General features: G+C 49.2%; 11 protein-coding genes across 11 annotated transcripts; 3 read left to right on the forward strand and 8 right to left on the reverse strand.

Moving 5' to 3' along the window:
- Positions 1-27: 27 nt before the first annotated feature.
- GNI_041610 (RNase L inhibitor ATP-binding cassette domain protein) lies at positions 28-1,875 on the forward strand (the record flags this gene model as incomplete). Its single annotated transcript, XM_011131180.1, has 1 exon — positions 28-1,875. One exon carries the CDS (start codon positions 28-30, stop codon positions 1,873-1,875), a length of 1,848 nt encoding a protein of 615 aa, XP_011129482.1.
- A 314-nt stretch (positions 1,876-2,189) lies between these two features.
- Positions 2,190-3,119, reverse strand: GNI_041620 (hypothetical protein; the record flags this gene model as incomplete). Its single annotated transcript, XM_011131181.1, has 2 exons — positions 2,190-2,971; positions 3,008-3,119. The coding sequence occupies 2 exons, from the start codon at positions 3,117-3,119 to the stop codon at positions 2,190-2,192; spliced, it is 894 nt and encodes a 297-aa protein (XP_011129483.1).
- Positions 3,120-3,276: 157 nt separating this feature from the next.
- GNI_041630 (fusaric acid resistance-like protein) lies at positions 3,277-7,689 on the reverse strand (the record flags this gene model as incomplete). The annotated part of the gene is made up of 1 exon (XM_011131182.1): positions 3,277-7,689. The coding sequence occupies one exon, from the start codon at positions 7,687-7,689 to the stop codon at positions 3,277-3,279; it is 4,413 nt and encodes a 1,470-aa protein (XP_011129484.1).
- A 296-nt stretch (positions 7,690-7,985) lies between these two features.
- On the forward strand, positions 7,986-8,240 carry GNI_041640 (hypothetical protein; the record flags this gene model as incomplete). The annotated part of the gene is made up of 2 exons (XM_011131183.1): positions 7,986-8,068; positions 8,126-8,240. The coding sequence occupies 2 exons, from the start codon at positions 7,986-7,988 to the stop codon at positions 8,238-8,240; spliced, it is 198 nt and encodes a 65-aa protein (XP_011129485.1).
- A 137-nt stretch (positions 8,241-8,377) lies between these two features.
- Positions 8,378-9,850, forward strand: GNI_041650 (TBC domain protein; the record flags this gene model as incomplete). Its single annotated transcript, XM_011131184.1, has 3 exons — positions 8,378-8,596; positions 8,867-9,419; positions 9,501-9,850. 3 exons carry the CDS (start codon positions 8,378-8,380, stop codon positions 9,848-9,850), a joined length of 1,122 nt encoding a protein of 373 aa, XP_011129486.1.
- A 39-nt stretch (positions 9,851-9,889) lies between these two features.
- Positions 9,890-12,472, reverse strand: GNI_041660 (putative DNA topoisomerase III; the record flags this gene model as incomplete). Its single annotated transcript, XM_011131185.1, has 1 exon — positions 9,890-12,472. One exon carries the CDS (start codon positions 12,470-12,472, stop codon positions 9,890-9,892), a length of 2,583 nt encoding a protein of 860 aa, XP_011129487.1.
- A 138-nt stretch (positions 12,473-12,610) lies between these two features.
- On the reverse strand, positions 12,611-13,531 carry GNI_041670 (DNA topoisomerase; the record flags this gene model as incomplete). Its single annotated transcript, XM_011131186.1, has 1 exon — positions 12,611-13,531. The coding sequence occupies one exon, from the start codon at positions 13,529-13,531 to the stop codon at positions 12,611-12,613; it is 921 nt and encodes a 306-aa protein (XP_011129488.1).
- Positions 13,532-13,645: 114 nt separating this feature from the next.
- GNI_041680 (DNA topoisomerase) lies at positions 13,646-14,620 on the reverse strand (the record flags this gene model as incomplete). Its single annotated transcript, XM_011131187.1, has 2 exons — positions 13,646-14,455; positions 14,531-14,620. 2 exons carry the CDS (start codon positions 14,618-14,620, stop codon positions 13,646-13,648), a joined length of 900 nt encoding a protein of 299 aa, XP_011129489.1.
- Positions 14,621-14,646: 26 nt separating this feature from the next.
- Positions 14,647-14,988, reverse strand: GNI_041690 (60S ribosomal protein L31; the record flags this gene model as incomplete). Its single annotated transcript, XM_011131188.1, has 1 exon — positions 14,647-14,988. One exon carries the CDS (start codon positions 14,986-14,988, stop codon positions 14,647-14,649), a length of 342 nt encoding a protein of 113 aa, XP_011129490.1.
- A 311-nt stretch (positions 14,989-15,299) lies between these two features.
- GNI_041700 (hypothetical protein) lies at positions 15,300-16,100 on the reverse strand (the record flags this gene model as incomplete). The annotated part of the gene is made up of 1 exon (XM_011131189.1): positions 15,300-16,100. The coding sequence occupies one exon, from the start codon at positions 16,098-16,100 to the stop codon at positions 15,300-15,302; it is 801 nt and encodes a 266-aa protein (XP_011129491.1).
- Positions 16,101-16,210: 110 nt separating this feature from the next.
- On the reverse strand, positions 16,211-16,861 carry GNI_041710 (hypothetical protein; the record flags this gene model as incomplete). Its single annotated transcript, XM_011131190.1, has 1 exon — positions 16,211-16,861. One exon carries the CDS (start codon positions 16,859-16,861, stop codon positions 16,211-16,213), a length of 651 nt encoding a protein of 216 aa, XP_011129492.1.
- Positions 16,862-17,279: the final 418 nt, after the last annotated feature.

Genomic DNA, 17,279 nt, shown 5'->3' on the forward strand with positions numbered 1-17,279 from the left:
ATTTGGTTGCGGGGTTTTTTTTTGTTAATGGCGCCTAAGAAGCAGACGGATGTGTCTGGTGGCGTGGGAGCAGGGGATGTTCGATTGAGGGTTGCTATAGTGAGTGGGGATCGTTGTAAGCCTAAGAAGTGTCGTCAAGAGTGTAAGAAGTTTTGTCCGGTTGTTCGTACGGGTAAGCAATGTGTAGTGGTGGAGCCTACGTCTAAGATTGCTTTTATATCGGAGCCTTTATGTATTGGATGTGGGATATGTGTGAAGAAGTGTCCGTTTGATGCGATTCAGATTATCAATTTACCTAAGGATTTAGGTCGTGATATATCTCATCGATTTGGTGTTAATTCATTCAAATTACATCGATTACCAACACCACGATTAGGTCAGGTTTTGGGACTGATTGGAACGAATGGTATTGGGAAGAGCACAGCGTTAGCAATTCTTAGTGGTCGTGTTAAGCCTAATCTGGGTAATTTCTCAGATCCACCTGATTGGAAGACAATATTAAAGTTCTATCGTGGTTCTGAATTGCAGAATTACTTTACAAAGGTACTAGAAGGAGATTTACGACCTGCGGTTAAACCACAATATGTAGATGCCCTTGCCCGGAAGTCAAAGAAAACAGTTCAACAGATTGTGGACCCTACAGGAAATGGTATACATGGACTGGCAGAGAAGCTAGCTGAACGACTTCAATTAAGTCATTTAATGGAACGGAATGTCAGTGATTTAAGTGGTGGTGAATTACAACGTTTTGCTTTATTAGTAGCCAGTATTCAAGATGCAAATGTGATAATGTTCGATGAACCAAGTTCATATCTTGATATTAAACAACGTATTATTGCGGCACAAGTAATTCGTAGTTTACTTAAAGATGATAATTATGTAATTGTGGTAGAACATGATTTAGCTGTTAGTGATTACTTATCAGATACTGTATGCTGTCTATGGGGATGTCCATCAGCATATGGTGTAGTTACAACACCATTTAGTGTTAAGGAAGGCATCAATATTTATTTAGAAGGTTTTATACCAACTGAAAATTTACGTTTTCGTGATGAATCAATTAGCTTCCGTATCACTCAAGATCTTGAAGATGAAACAAAACGTGAAGCATGGCATGAATATCCACGATTAAGTAAACAATTAGGCAGCTTTAAACTCACCATAGAACCTGGTGCGTTTGCTGACTCAGAAATCACCGTTCTACTTGGTCAAAATGGTACAGGTAAAACTACTTTCATTCGTATCCTTGCTGGCTTATTAGCAGCTGATGGTGCTGAAAAATTACCCAAATTAATTGTATCATATAAACCACAAACTATCTCAGCTAAGTTCGATGGTACTGTAGAACAATTACTCAACTCTAAAATTCGTGATGCTTATCATCATCCACAATTCATTACTGATGTTATTAAGCCTATGCAAATCGAGAAACTAAAAAACCTTCAAGTACTAACTCTTTCTGGTGGAGAATTACAACGAGTAGCTCTAGTTCTAGCTCTTGGTAAACCAGCTGATGTATATCTACTTGATGAACCCTCCGCATATCTAGATTGTGAACAACGTATCGAAGCAGCACGTGTCATCAAACGCTTCATACTACACGCTAAGAAAAGCGCCTTCATTGTCGAACACGATTTCATCATGGCAACATACCTCGCCGATAAAGTTATCGTATACGAAGGAGCACCCGGAGTAGACTGCACCGCTAGATCTCCCCAATCTCTCATCTCCGGCATGAACATCTTCCTTGCCATGCTAGAAACCACCTTCCGAAGAGACCCCATCAACTATCGACCACGCATCAATAAACTTGACAGCGTCAAAGATCGAGAACAAAAACTCGCCGGGAACTACTTCGTCGTAGACGACAGCTAGACCCTGACTTCCTGAAGTCAATCATCCCGAGCACACCCGTGTGTGACCAACACACACCCGTGTGTGACCAACACACACCCATGTCTGACCAACACACACCCATGTCTGACCAACACACACTTGTGTGTGACCAACACACACCCATGTCTGACCAACACACACTTGTGTGTGACCAACACACACTTGTGTGTGACCAACACAATAAGTTCATGATCTCAGCACGGTGCGCACCCCGTTTTATTATCTCATTGCCAACCAATAAATGCAGCCGTTCTCTCGGACCTAGTTTTCCCCTGCCAGTTTTCAACTGCGACTCATCGGTCATCTGAGTTCACCGAGCCAGCCGTCTCTGAGGTGGTGTCTGAGCCAAAGTTGACGTGGAGCTGGGATGCCACTGTGGTGGGTGTGTCCGCATCCATTGGGGCATTAAGGTGAGCTTTCAGCTTTTCATGATGAGTTATAGTTTGGAAGTTCGTGTCTGTTGGAGTTGGAGCTGGGATGTTAGGGGTATTTTCGAGATTCGAACCGCCGTCTGGGGGGTCGAAGTAGTTGGCGAATATTTTGCGAGTGTTGGGTGAGTGGCTGGCGACCTTATCGACCCATTGGTCGCCGGTATAGGGTTCTGGCGGCAGGAGTTGAACCTGGGCTCTGGGTATTTCTGGTGGTGCTTCATCTTTCCATGGGACCGGGATCTCTTTAACAAATTCGAACTGGTCGAGACAGGAGTCCAGACATTTACTTAAACAGCAGCCAAACAAAATCGTCGGTATCCGGAACGGCTTGGCGTCGCCCCAGGTTCGCTTCTGGACCGAGTGGAACGCCTTAAGGAAAGTAAAGGCCGCCGCCGAATCATAGAAGCCATACAAGAGCCAACGACTGCCATCGAATATTTCCACCTCCACCTCCACCTCCATATTTGATCCTCGGCCAACGTCGTGACTATGCACTCGATCCACAGCATTCCACTTGCACAGCACACTACCGGACGGATGGACAAAAAACAAGTAATTCAACGTCACCACCAGCTGACCACGGTGAGTGGCACGATTAGCCGACAGATTGCACTCATATACCATTACGGCCTCCTCATTTCGCACTAGAAGAAGACATACATGAACCACAGAAAAATTACCTCGATAGGAAGTGGCAGTGGGAGCTATCGGCTTCTCTGCCCTGAATATACGTGGCAGGATGAGGTCTAAGTAAGGACTTTGTAGTTTGTTGACTAAAAAGGTGAATTGCATAAATATATAATTCGGGTACCTAACTGAGTCGCCTAACTATGGCCGGCCGTCGCGGTTAGGTTGGTCTAGGCTGGTCCGGTCGTGGCTGGTCCAGTCGTGACTGGCCCAGCCGTGGCTGGCTGGGGTGTCACTCGTGACCAGCCGTGGTGGCTGGCGCTTAGCTCTTCTTGATTTTGCGTCGTTGAAATTCTTCGATGTAGGAGGCGATGCGTTTGATAATTACCACCTCGGCCGCCCACATTCGGAATAGGGTGTGTAGTCTTTCGGTGCGAATTTTGGAGCACTTGTGACTGCAGAAATGCGTGGCTGTGGCGGAGTCGATAGCGTCAAGTCGCCGGTTCAATTCCCGCCTCCAGTCGGCGACGTCGATGGTTTTGATGTTGAGAATTCCCACCTCGACGCCAATCCATATTTTTTCAAAGAGGTCGACTAGACCCAACAAACTTGAACAGTCCGGGCCCTCAGAAGTCATCGTCGTGTGCTCCTGAACAGTCACGCTCTCCGGGATCCTTTGCTCAATAGTTGCGCCCTCCAAAGTTCTTGGCGGAACCGCCGCCAAGGCCTGCATACTTCCGCCGCCCACCAATAAAGCCTCCTCCTCCAAGCGACCGTTAGGCACACTTTGGCGGCAGTGAGGACAGGTGTTCGGTACGGGCACCGGAATGACCTTCTTGACCACCATGATCTCGCGGTCAGACAAAGTGCTCATGTACCGCTTCGGGCTGTGGCAAGGTACAATGGTCTGCCGCATCGGCGACCGACTAGCAGCTGGAGACGGAGCTGGCCTCACATCTTCCAGCCACACGGACGACGATGACAAATCAGATCGCGGTTCCGACCACTCTCCTGCGGCCTGTTCCGCACGCTGGCTCATTACTCGGTGGGCGTCGACTTGTCGATGGCTGAAACGTCCTGCATGGTCCTTGTCCTCGTCCTCGTCGTCGTCCTCGTCGTGTCGGTGACCGGCGTGATGGTCCGGTCTTGGAATGGTGAAGGAGGGTTCATCTCCCAAGTCGCTGATGTCTAATTCGGAGCTACTATCAGGAGCGGGTAACCCGTGAACTCCAGTGGTTTCCCGGATACCTGTGGGTTCAGCAGCCGGGTCCAGCAGTCGGTCTTCGTCCATTTCTCCGTCTGTGCTTACTGCGTCTCTATGGTCGATCAAACCTTTCGTCCACTTAACGAAGGTCTTGTCTTTCTCCCATAGCTGCGATTGCGTATTCACTAAGTAAGCGAGATGGCGATGACCAGCGGTCCGTAGCAACCCCACTTGTCGCAGCGCGCTTGCGATCTTCTTTAAAATTCTATCGTTCTGCAGGATAGGTAGATTATCGCACATATTCCCATCTTCAATCATCTTATTCCAGTGTGTCATTTCAAAATCGAACAGATTGATTTGTTCACGAAATACCTTCTCCCATGCCTTGTACGTCTCCGACTGGTCGTCACCTGACTGCTGATCGGCGCCTGACTGCTGGTCGTCACGTGACTGGTCGTCACCTGACTGGTGGTCCTCAGTCTCCGTTGCTGCGTTGACCGTCGTTGTCGCCGTGTGGGTGGTTTGGGGAGGGAGGAACCGAGCGTCTTGTGATGTTGGGGCGGCGTAGAGTTCTGTGAGTGCTCGGAGGCTTCGTCGTATACCAACGGTGGAGTTTGATAAGCGTATTCGTTGTTGGGCATTTACACTGGTTGGGAAGAGTAGGAGAGAGAGTATGAAGGCGACTAGAGTGCCCCATACATGGCCCATGATACGTTCCACTACTAGTTCGTCTCTGCTTTGCATCGGGTCGAAGAAGACACCGAAGCAGACGACGAGAAAGTGATAGGTAAGGATTTGTCCGGCATAACCCCAGTGTGGGTCGTAGCCGAGTCGTGGGTCTAGAGGGTTGCTGAATAGCAGCGTGGGCACGAACATATGAACACACGCCCACACTCCGACTCCCCAAATGCTATGTGGGAAAGCTTTAAGAGCACACCAAGCGGAGAAAGTTCCTACGAGCATGGCTGTAAAACGGAGACAACCTCTCTTAAGTGTGCCTTGATAGGAAATCAGCAAGCTGCAGTAAAAACCCAACATCGTCCATCCGCTCTGTTTACTGTACTTCACAGTTGGCACATCCATCCACACAAGATAGTCGATGATCTTAATGTTATCTTCCTGACCCGCACCGTTATTGGTATGTGGAAAGAGTGAAGGAATGTCCGGCAAGGCTAATGAGTCTCCCAAAGTTGACTTTTGAGTCTTATGAGCACGACCTGATTCTAACCACCACCACTTGGCCAAATCCCAGTCGAAGATATACACGCTCAGAATCACCATCTGTCCTAGGAAATGTCTCAAGCCACCCCAAGCTTCCGCATTCTGCCATAACGGAATTACGCGTTCACGACTCCTCCATACGTAACCGCCCGCCCGACATACTTCCGCGGCGGCAGCTGAGTCTGCGGCGGCGGTGACTGAGTCTTCGCTTCTAGTAAACTTTTGCTCTTGGCTGACTAACCCCGTAACCATACCGAGGTCCGCCATACACGGAGCGTCGCCTAAGTGAACTTCAACTTGGTGAGGGGCCTCACGACAAGCCGAAGTCCCGGGAAGGAGTGATTCCGGATACTTGAGAGGTCTCCTCTTGAAAATGAAAATTGAAACAAGGGTGGAAACCCACTGCTGGCACAACGCGACTGGGACTAAAAGCAAACCTCCTAATGTCGGAACCAGCAGCCCGATAAGGAAGGCACGGTATGACCGCTTCAACTCGCCTTCGCAAAAGGTGATGCCCACTTTGGCTTTAGCGATCGAGTGGAACACCACCGTTTTACGGTACTGTTCGAGGAGTGTTTGATATTCAAAGCTTGTGGTGCGTGAAAGGGATGAGCTGACGAAAGCTCGATCGAGCGCCACCAGATGCTGCAGGTCGAGTTGCAGCTGGTGTCGTACTTCAGCCACAATTTCGGCAATGACCTTGTTCCTTCCCATAATCTCGTCCAAAGTAAGTAGTCTCTCAACTGCCTTGTTCAAACTCATGTGTGCCCAAAAGGCTTCACGCATCCACCCCAGGGTGATCGGGTCTAGCGCCGAAGTGACGTCGAACATACGGCCGTTGTGCACCCCTACGATTTGGGTACCTACGTCATGATACCAGGTACTATATGCGTTGTTATAATTAGCGCCATTGGCAGTAGCGCCATTGGCAGTAGCGCCATTAGCAGTAGCACTAACGTTGCCAGCACCAGCACTAGCGCGAGTTGTAGCGCCAGAGCCAGGAGCAGCATTAGGGCCAGTGAGGTTTGACCAGTAGCGTGCGAGGAGAGCGACTTGTGTAGCTTCTTCGGCGAGGCAGCTTTGTAGAGCTTTAATGTGTGAGTAGCTCATGATGCCGGGTGCTTGAGTGAAAGCGGTTTCGAGTAATGCGCTTTGAACGAATGTGTCGAGGTCAAGGACACGTTGGTGCAATTGGTCGACATCCCATGAAGGTTCGGAGCCAGCGGCGAGTTTGGAAACACGTGTGGGAGGGAAGGCAACTAGATCCACCCGTTCCCGAACGATGTCGGTTCGTGAGAGGAGTTTAGCGCGTTCGCAGAGGTGTGTTTTATGTGTGTACAATTTTCGCTGAACGCGAATGAGTCCTTGCTTAGCGGCATATCGACTGCGCGAGGCGGGGTTCATGAGATACATGGCGGTGAGTACTGCCATAGCGAGTGAGGAGCCTAGTAGTAGTCCGCGAAATAACCCAAGTCCGCCCTGGGCGGTCCATAGTTGGTGCAAAAAGCCGAACTGTGGGCGGTACTTGAAATTGACATATTGATCATCGGTGGACACACGGAAGTGTGTGACGGATGAGCCTGCGAATAAGCCGCCCATATCGTCTAGAAGGTGTAGGACGGGTATTTCGCACTGTTGGTTGGGTACAAAGGTTGCTTGTGTGTCTCCGTTCATCTCGACAGTAGTGAACAGTTTGTCACAATCGGGGTGTACCACTTGTGCAATTAACCCTTTAATTAGATCTGGTAGTGGTAACGTCTCTAAGCCAGCCAGGAGTGATCGTATGAAAGCAATCATATTACCGTCGGCAGAGATGGCGATACCACGGACTAGAGTATGGTATAGTGGTAGTAACACATTATCGTAGGGGTAGTTGAGACTAATCACGGCGGCATACACGAGACGGGCATTTGCACTTACACGTCCTTGACTCAAAAATAGTGCCAAAGCTGCATACGTACCCACGGCAAACAAACCTGTCTGAGTCTTAGAATACCCATGATCAGCCATATGGATTACCACACGCATCATACCTGTTACGTAACCCAACAAGCCCAACACTAACGGAGTGTTCACAAACCAACCAAAGACCAAAGACGAAACAAACGGAGGATACAATGCCACAAATAAAGCAAAGATAATCGGGCACAAATAAGGCTCCGCTAAATCTCGTGGATTCGCATAAGCAAACCAAATCAAGAATGGCATCGGAAATGTACATCTTATAGCACGACCCAATGCACCATTATACAACCTATTATGCAAAGGCCAAGAAGGTAAACAAACATCAGCACGATCATACTCACCCATCTAATCACTCTCGTCGTATTCACGTATAATTCTCTCTCTTTTGGTCGGCTGACACGGTCTTGTATGGGAGCAAAATTGACAGCAAAAATTGAAACATCAAAAACACGTCCAAAAACCACACTTGAGAGTTTACAACAAACACCCCCAACCCCGTGACATACACATGATGTGTCATGTGTATGTCACATCATGTGTATGTCACGGGGTTGGGGGCGCTCGGGCTCAGTGACGTACGCTCGGGCTCAGTGACGTACGCTCGGGCTCAGTGGCCTGCCATTTAAGGTTCATTATTTTTAATGAGTTCGAATAACTCCACCTTGACTGATTTTAATAAAGCACTGAAGGATGTGTACGAGAGATTAAATCCTGGCGATGAACGGTAAGATATTGTCTGTCTGTGTGTGTCTGTGTGTGCGCTTAACTTTGACACATGTAGTTGTGCATCCTTCTTGGAGTCATTTCGGAAGATGATGGAGCGTGAAATAGAGGAGAAGAACCTCGAAACCTTGGATGGGCTCGTGGGTGCTATAAATAGTTTTTTATCTAATTAACTTAGTGCTGGCGTTGAGATAACACAAAGAACTTACGTGGAAGGAAAGAGTCAGTCACAGTCGTGGGAGTCGTTGATGAAATGGATGATGGGACAGTGTGTCAAGAGGACAAAGTATATCGGCCTGAAAAATTGAACATGGATGATAGGGAATGCCGCCTTTTGGATGCTGAATTGAATAAAGAGGGAGGATACAATATGGACAAAGTACGAGAGATTGCCAGTACGGGATTACCGCTGTCCATAACGTGGCTGCAAAGAGCGAAGATCTGGAAACTGCTTGTTGGAATTACGACTCCGAACACAAATGATGCTACATTAGAAAAGATGAGAAGCAAGTACCGAACCCTAGCTGCAGTAGGCGCTCACATATGGGGCTTGCACCACGGACCGTACACACGAGGCATACACACCGATGTCTGTCGACGCACAGTCCTGTCGACGCACAGTCCTGTCGACGCACAGTCCTGTAACAAATTCCTGTGTGCAAACGTGTTGGCAAACGTGTTGGCAAACGTGTTGGCAAACGTGTTGGCAAACGTGTTGGCAAACGTGTTGGCAAACGTGTTGGCAAACATGTGTGCAATCGTGTGTGCAAACGTGTGTGCAAACAAAGGTATGTTTTAGAATAAGTTTAATGGATCTGTGGAATTTTCTTCGTCGGACGCACCCTTGACTCCGACCACTCCATCGAGTCCCGACATGCCGTTGTCTCCGCTTCACTACCGTAAGTCGGAAGAGGGGACGGGGGTAATCGAGCAGCGGTTCGATCTGAGTCAGCTGCGGCAGATAAGGCTTGACTTGGTTCGGACCAGGCCTGACCGGTTTAGTCGGTTCTTTGGTGGGCGGAAGGCTCAATTTGTACTTACACGTCTGCTGTATGTCTGGGGTGTAACGAACCCAGCCTGTGGTTATGTACAAGGAATCAATGACATTGCAGTGCCATTTTTCATTGTGTATGCGCTGGGCGAATTGCAAAAACGGACTGGAGACCATCTCAGTACGAACTTTGACCATATCAATGAAATTCTAGTCGATGATGATTACCTTACTGCTGAATGTGACACATTCCTGACGCTACAAATCATTCTAAACGAAGTTCAAGACAACTACATTGCCGGTAGACCAGGAGTTAATGAATATATACGTACACTTAACAAAATGCTAAGCAGAGTTCATCGTAGGAACACACACACATCACACATACACACATGAGTGTGCACACACACATATGAGTGTACACAGTCGGGTGTGGTTGTAGCAGCGCTGCATGGACACTTGAAGGAGATTGGAGTGGCAGAAGAACAGTTTGCTCTCCGATGGGTCAACTGTATATTCGCCAGAGAATTTTCCAGTTTAACCCTAATCCGACTTTGGGATGGAATTTTATCAGAAGAGATCCGTAATCTGAAGTCGACATTGATATATATTTCTGTAACATTACTAATGAAGTTCGGCGATCGAATTCTGCAATACGATTTTGAAAAATCAATGCTGCTTCTACAACGACTGCCAACTTTAGAATGGACACCAGAGGAGATACCCACCCTTCTAGCAGAGGCTTACGTGTGGCGTTGTCTTTTCGCTGAGTCTCCACAACATCTGCGGTAGTAACCAGTGATCAGTCGTTTGGTGACCAGTCGTTTGGTGTCAGTGTCTCTTCTTTCGTTTGAAGTTGGTGGATCGCTTATGTCTTTTGAAGACGCCGCCAGTGAGGAGGTTTGTTAGAGTTTCGTTGCATCCAAGACATCCAACCACCATCTCTTCGACGGCGGCTAGAGAGGCACCTTCTTCTTGAGTGTTGGAGGAGGCGCGGGTGGCATTGAGGGCACCTAGGTGTTGCGGTTGAAGCTGGGCCTCGACGATGTACCAACCACACTGACCGGGGCATAGTTTTTGGGGTAGTACCTTCCGGACGCTTTTGACCTTGTAGTGGTCGAATGGTAACAGAAACCGGCAGCCGGTACAGGCAAGCGATAAATGGCAACCGTTAAAGTTCTGTAGATATATCCAGCCTCTACCGCTACAGTCGCTACTGTCACACAGACCAAGCCCATGGCGGTACAAACTACCATACATGGTTTTGCTGGCGCTGTCCAGACATGTGTACCGCACGGCTCCTGGGGCGGAAGCGGAAGCGGAAGCGGCGGTCGGTGGGTAGTTGTAGCAGAAGGGACAGAAGCAATAGGCTCGGTTGTTCTTTTCGATGGCTACGAGGATTTCGAAGTCGTCATGGATGCACTTGGCGGTTTCGGCCACTGTGCGCAATTTACAGCGCAAAGGCACAGACAGGGCGAATGCACAGTGTAGACAAATGAGTTTGCGCTGGTTCAAGAGCACCATGTACCGTCTGCAACGACCGCACCGAGAGAGAGGTGCCGCTCGACCATCGCCGCTATGTGCCTCGACGCTGAGGTTGAGCACTTCATCGAGTACCTTCACTCGTCGCAAAAAGTGCTGAAATTTCACTTTAAACTCGCTAAGGACGTGCTGGACCACGCGACCACGGTCCATATTGCCTTTGGCCACTTGGTCACAAGAACGCTCTATGATGGCTCGCACAGTGGGTCGTGTGAGCTCGGAGTCAATGCGAGTGAAACCACGACACAGGTTCAAACCAAGTTTTGTGGGCTCCATAAAACGGCCGGGCATCTTGAGGTGAACATAGCCACGAGAGACGATACTCTGTATGTGCTGTGTTACACTTGCGTCCGTCCCGATGGAATTCTTTTCCATCAGTGTTAACAGGTCTGACTCTGAGAGTAGGCTGGGTGGACGAGTGAGGTCAGAGTTGAGGGCGATCTTATCAACAGCAATACGATCCCCCACATTCAACATGTCCCAGACGCCACTGCTGCCAGTTGTGTCGGAGGCTGCGGTGCCGCCAAATACCTTGTAGGCAAGGTGCCCGAGTTTGGTGAGTTTAGTCAATTTGGTCTTGAACACTTGGTCCCCGAGGAGCACGAGTTCCAGCACGTGGTCTGTGTAAACGGCATCTTCGGAGCAAATACTTTGCAGAAATTGCGACGCAATGAGCGTGTACAACCGTTCGTGGTCATCGGACATAAATGATCCAGCAGCAGCACACGGCGTGATGGGCGGATGATCCCCCATGTCCACGCCAGCGTTGTTGGGACTCACGGTGTTAGAGTTGAACAGGTTTTGGGCCAGGCTCGCAACGCAGGAGCTTCGGCCCGTTAGCAGGCCAACGACCTGCTTCACATCAAACGCGGGCGCGAACTTGGTGCTTTCCGTTCGCGGGTAAGTTATATAGCCGGAGAGGTACAGGTTCTCGGCAACCATCATGGCGCGCTGAGGTGACATACCGAGTGTCGTGCTCGCGGCCTTCAGCATGTTCATTGTGTTGAATGGCAACGGCCTCTTCAACTTGCGCGTGCTTGTGGCCTTCTTCGCTACCGTGGCCGTGCTTCCGGCTTCGCGAAATAATTCATGCAAAACTCGCGCGGTCTGCTCATCGTAGACCCGCCCACCTTGCCACTGAGCACGTGTGCTGTTGTCGAAAATGGACAATTCCAATGTCCAGAATCGTTGAGAAACAAAAGACTCAATCTCCTCCAATCGGTTCACGCAGAACCAAAGTGTAGGCATCTGACAGGGTCCATAGCTCACCGTGGAACCATGAAAATCTTTGAGATACCGTGTCAGGAACCTGGTAAAACTGACTCCAATCTTCAAGTCCAATTCTTGACGTGCATCTACTGAATCTGACTCGCATTTGTTCGGAGATCGTAACGCTGTTTTAAAAGCCTGCCGAAGGTCGCTCGCAACCAATGAGCTGAACTTCACCCTTCGTGCACTCTTCGCAGCCGCGGCATTCACCTTACCTACAATCCCAATCACTTCGTAACAAATATTCTCGCCTTCACGGTCACAGTCCAACCACAGCACCAACCGGTCCACCTCGCGTCCCTCCTTCTGCAACATTGCCACAACCCCCGAGCTCTCCACCTTCTTTTTCACAGGAGCGTCAAACAAGGTAGTCTCGTCAATCCGATTCCGGTCATTGTACTCCGATGAGAAATCCAACGAGAAAATGTGACCGGTCGTACTCGTCACTCGAATCTCCGCCTCTCGACCCTCATACTCACCCTTCAATTGCCATAATGGTAACGATCCGCGACTCTGCTTACTACACCCTGGACTCAAAGCCTTCGCTATCGCCTCCGCCACCGACGGCTTCTCCGCCACCATCAACACCCTCGACAACCCCATATACCTGCCAACAAAAAATATAAACCCCTGAATACTACTTGTAGCACCAACTTTCTAGCGGGCGTGCCGTGGGGGGCAGACTTGCAATGGGTAGCAGCAGCAGCAGCAATGGACGTCAGTCAGTTCAAGGGAAACAAACTAATTCGTGCGGACGTTGAGCCATTGACTCAGGCAGTTTTCGATGTCGATTAGCGAGGCTCCAAGACGCTCGTAACTAGCCACATAGCTCCGGATGATGTCTTGGGTGCAATCCATCGGATTCAGTGTACCGTCCGCAATCGCGGCGATCGACCGTTCTGTGTTCGCTCGCAGCTGCGGAGACGTCAACTCGGGACAGGCTCTCGAAATACCCACATACAAAGCCGTCCCCAAAACAGTTGGTCGGAACGACGAGGGCGGCACTCGCTCCACGTACTGCCGCGTCTGAACGGTTCGGATGTGTTCGTGCATCGTTGCGTCTGTTCCGATTTGGTGCTTGTCCATCAAACTTATTAACTCCGTTTCGGTCAGTAAATTCGGGGCAGTAGTCCTTCCCTGGTTCAACTCCAAACCAGACGCAGGAATAGATTCACCCTCTTCGAACACAGCAGGAAAGGAGTCATTACGGCGCTCCCAGTTGTCAAATTCCCGGTACACCTCCAGAAAACACGGATCCGTAACCACTAACCCAGATTTGTGGAATAACTCCTCACCCATGTGGATGTCTACGTCCGTGGTCTCACCTTTGGCGTCCGCTGAACATGCCGCCAAAAAGTGTGTGCACACACTTTTGTAAACTTTCCATTCATCATCATTTAATTCACTTTTACTCAATGCTCGGACGGGATGTATAGGGGGATGGGCTTGGTCATTCCTGCTCCCGGATCTAGGCCACTCGAAGCCGTCATTATGCAGCAATTTGGCTGCAAATTGACCCCATTCGGGGCTGGACATTTGCACTTGTACCAAGGACTTTAAGTCCATCGTTTCATTAAAGATCTCGGTCTCAGTACGGGGATAGCTAATAATGCCTCTATTATACAAAGACTCAGCGATTTGCATGATTTGATGCGATGGCATATGGTAATGACTTGAGCATATTTGAGTCAATGTCAGAGTATCTAGACCGAATATGCAGAAGAGTTTCAAGGAGGTGGTGGTACGACAAGGTGGTGGCAAGGGATAGGGCGGGTGCTAAGTTTCACTCATGGGTTTGGGTTTCCGATGGGTAGTTTCCTTTTTCTGTACCGAGCTCACAACGCAAGATGAAACCAGGCACTTCTGATAGATCATTAGGGCGAGGGTTTTGTCATAGATGCGATCGCCTTGGCAAGAGAAGACCACAGGCTGTTGAGCCTTATTTACGGTGAGAGTTAGATAGTAGTAATCTTCAGGTTGAAATCTTTGGATTGCCAGCCAGCGGGTGACGACGAAGCCGAGGGTGGGTAGTTGACAGGGTCCATAGCTGACGACCTTGGTGGGCATGTCGAATTTCTTGACAAACTTGAGTGTGAGCAATCTGGTGATGGATGTCCCGATTCTGAGGTCCAATTCCCTACGGACTTCCACGGCCTGTGCCTGCTTCTGGTCTGGTGCTGTGAGGGAGTTCAAAGCGCGTTGCACAGCTTGTGCGGTCACCGCACTGAAGTGTGCTCTGAGGCAGTGGAGTCGGCGGTTGCTTTTCAAACAAACCTCCATGACTTCGTGCGCAATGGCTTCTCCCTCTCGGTCGCAATCCAGCCATAGGACCAGGTGGCTGCAGTCCTTGGACAAGGTGCGCAGGTTGCGCTCCAGGGACTTGCTGTCCTTTGGCACCTTACGCTCAATGGGTGCCGAAAACAATGCAGACGGCGGACACCGACGCCACTCCTGGTACTCCTCCTCATAGTCCACTTCCGTCAAATGCCCTCGAACGGAGGTAAATATCATCGTCGCGCCTGCATGCCCCTCGAACTCCACATCGTCAAAAGCAACAACCGGATTGAACTGACTGGCCGAATTAATCTGCAACACCGACCTATCCACCCCACCCGTCAGCGTCTGTGGTAGCCCCACCCGTCGGTGTCTGTGGTGTCTAACGTAGCGTTTGTTGGCAGGCGGGTAAAGTGCCGCTATGCTTTTGGCAACGGATGGCTTTTCGGCCACATTGAGAACTACGGCGGCGGGCATGATATAACTGATTGTGGGTAAAAAAGTTAGTTGTCTTCGTTGACGACTTCGGTGTTGAGTCCCTTGAAGTTAGTGCACTCGACGAGTTCGACGACCGTGTAGAATCGCTCGGTAGCGTCTTCATCTTCGTTACGTTTGCGATTGAAGCGAACACGGATCTTGTTGGGCAAGTGGTTCACACCCTTGGTCCAGACGGCCTCGTTCAATTGCGGGTCAATACGCACATCCTTCGTCAACATCACCTTCTGTGCCTGAGCCTTCAAATTCCGGATAGCCCTCGGCGCATGCTTCTTGGGAGCCGTGCACCGCACACCCCGCATCAGACGCACCGTACAGTCAATCTTCAACGGCTCCAGTTCCTTCACCATTACTCCGCCACACAAATCCCCAAAAAAATTTTCCCACACAGTTTTGTCTCCAACACTCCGAGTCCACACCCTTCAACGTGCAACGAACCAACACCTGTCACTACAGTCGTTGTGATAAATGGTCTTGACGACGACGACCAAAAAAGCTATTCAACAAACTCGCCCAAATTTCCCGAAGAGTTTTTCTTCTCGAAAATGCAGCAAGCTGCGGGGGACGGGATGCTCACCATACGGCTCCTCCTCACCTTCCGACTGAACGAAACTGGGGGTTCGAAAGCAGCAATCCGACTGCCGTTTCTCTTTCAAAGTCGTCAACCTCTTTCAGAGTCGTCAACCTCTTTCGGAGTCTTTCGGACAAAGTGGATTCTGGATAAAGCATTTGCAGCCGGTGGGGCGAATGATCGTAGTCGAAGGGGAGTGGAAAGGGTTTTCAATCCAGAAGAGCCCCGTAATAATTGATTTGAGTTGATGTCCGGAATGAGCTGTGATTTGGGTTGTTGTACAACGGGTTTGACAACTGGTTGGACTGTTTTGATTTGACTCCAGAATTCTGTCTCGCGAGCTGGTCCGTAGTCCGTGAACTCGAAGTACTGGGTTTTGGGGTTTTCGGTGTTCATATTTTCTGTCAAGTCGTGGGGCGGGTGGATCGGGTGATGACCGGCTATGTTGATTGCCAGTTGATGTTTATCTATTCGTTGACGAAGATGGTCTGGTAGATTGTTAATAATTTGTTGTGTGGCATAAACAGTAAACTCTTGTAGCGTTTCCGGACCGGCGCAGTAGTTCATGGTGGATTTGGATGCGAGCTGTATTTTTGTTGGATCTCGGAACCAATCCCAGCAATTTATTTCCTCATTGACTTTAGATTCATCAGATGACTGGCACATAAACTCCTTGAGTCGATTACCCCGGTTATCTTTGCGGCATGCAACTATCACTTCCACCGTCTTCGTTTGATGATGCTCAAATTGCTCATGTGTTCCAAATTGCACATGCATACGTCGAATAACACAATTCTCAATACCAGACAGCTCACCATTACCATCGACAAATAATGCCAACGCCATATGACGACTTCTCCATAACACATCACATGCCCTATTACTTCTCATTTTAAAGGTACCGAGAAGGATAAATAATTCTCCCGTTCCTCAAAAAGGCCGCGAGACCAGATAAAGAAGGTACTGCGGAGGACCTCGCATAAAGAAGGTACTGCGGAGGATCATCCTGAAATGGGAGAATCGCTAGTGCTGTTTCTGAACCAAGTTAGTTCCAGTTTGAACGTCTTTTGCGACATAAAAGACGTCGGGAATATTTGGGACAACGCGCGCGCGCGCGTGTGTTTGCAGCGCATCATTTGGGGAGATGGACGTTTTTTACAAGGGTTAAAACCAGCAATCCAGTAAATGCTACCAACCCAAAGAGATCTATCCTCCTTCCTAAAAAACCTCTCCCAGAATTTTTCCCGATTAAATTTTTCCCGATTGAGTTTTTCCTCATCAATTCGCAAGAGGTGGTAAGGTACGTCATTGTAATGATCTCCGAAGGTTACTTCACCAGCCAATTGATGTTGTTGTTCTTGTGTAATCGATTCTTCATATATCTTAACACGATGAGCAAAAGATCCCGCCATTGTAATAATTAATTTATGATATGATTGCACGGCCTCACTCAGCGTCATGCATGGTCTTTTCCAACTCGGTATGAATTGCGGCCGATGAAGATGTTGGGCACAGAAATGAAGCAATCTGGGTAGCTGAATTTGGTTATTCAATTCGGACCCGGTCGCAAGCTGGACTGCCGTCGCCTCCGCCACTAACTCCGTTAATCTTGTGGGACTCTTTTTGTCCGGGTCAATCGCATACACAATCATCAGTTAAAAAACTCACTGTTACGTTGCTGTTCTTCCAACTCACCACTCATAGGCTTAAACCAGACTTTCACCGCACTGATACGGTCTCCACTTTTATACCTCTCTTCCATAGAATTTGGTTGACCTTCAGCATCAACCAATCCAGCAACCAAACCCATAAATCCAGCACGACTACTGATTCCAGCATAAGGACCTCTCATCCCGCCGGTATTTTTTACCCACCCAACGCCGGCTATCGGACAAGCCTGAACTTGAAGGTTTGAACCGAAAGGTTTGAACTGAAAGGTTTGAACCGAAAGGTTTGAACTGATAGGAGCCTTATTACCTGAGGAGCAATTGTTACATTTCAACCAAACGAAAACTGAGACTCGGGCTACATGTCACCCCCCCTTCCCTTTTCCCCCCCCCCCCCCCCCCC

The sequence above is a fragment of the Gregarina niphandrodes genome (genome assembly GCF_000223845.1).
Source record: "Gregarina niphandrodes unplaced genomic scaffold scaffold00006, whole genome shotgun sequence".
Classification (NCBI taxonomy): Eukaryota; Apicomplexa; class Conoidasida; order Eugregarinorida; family Gregarinidae; genus Gregarina; species Gregarina niphandrodes.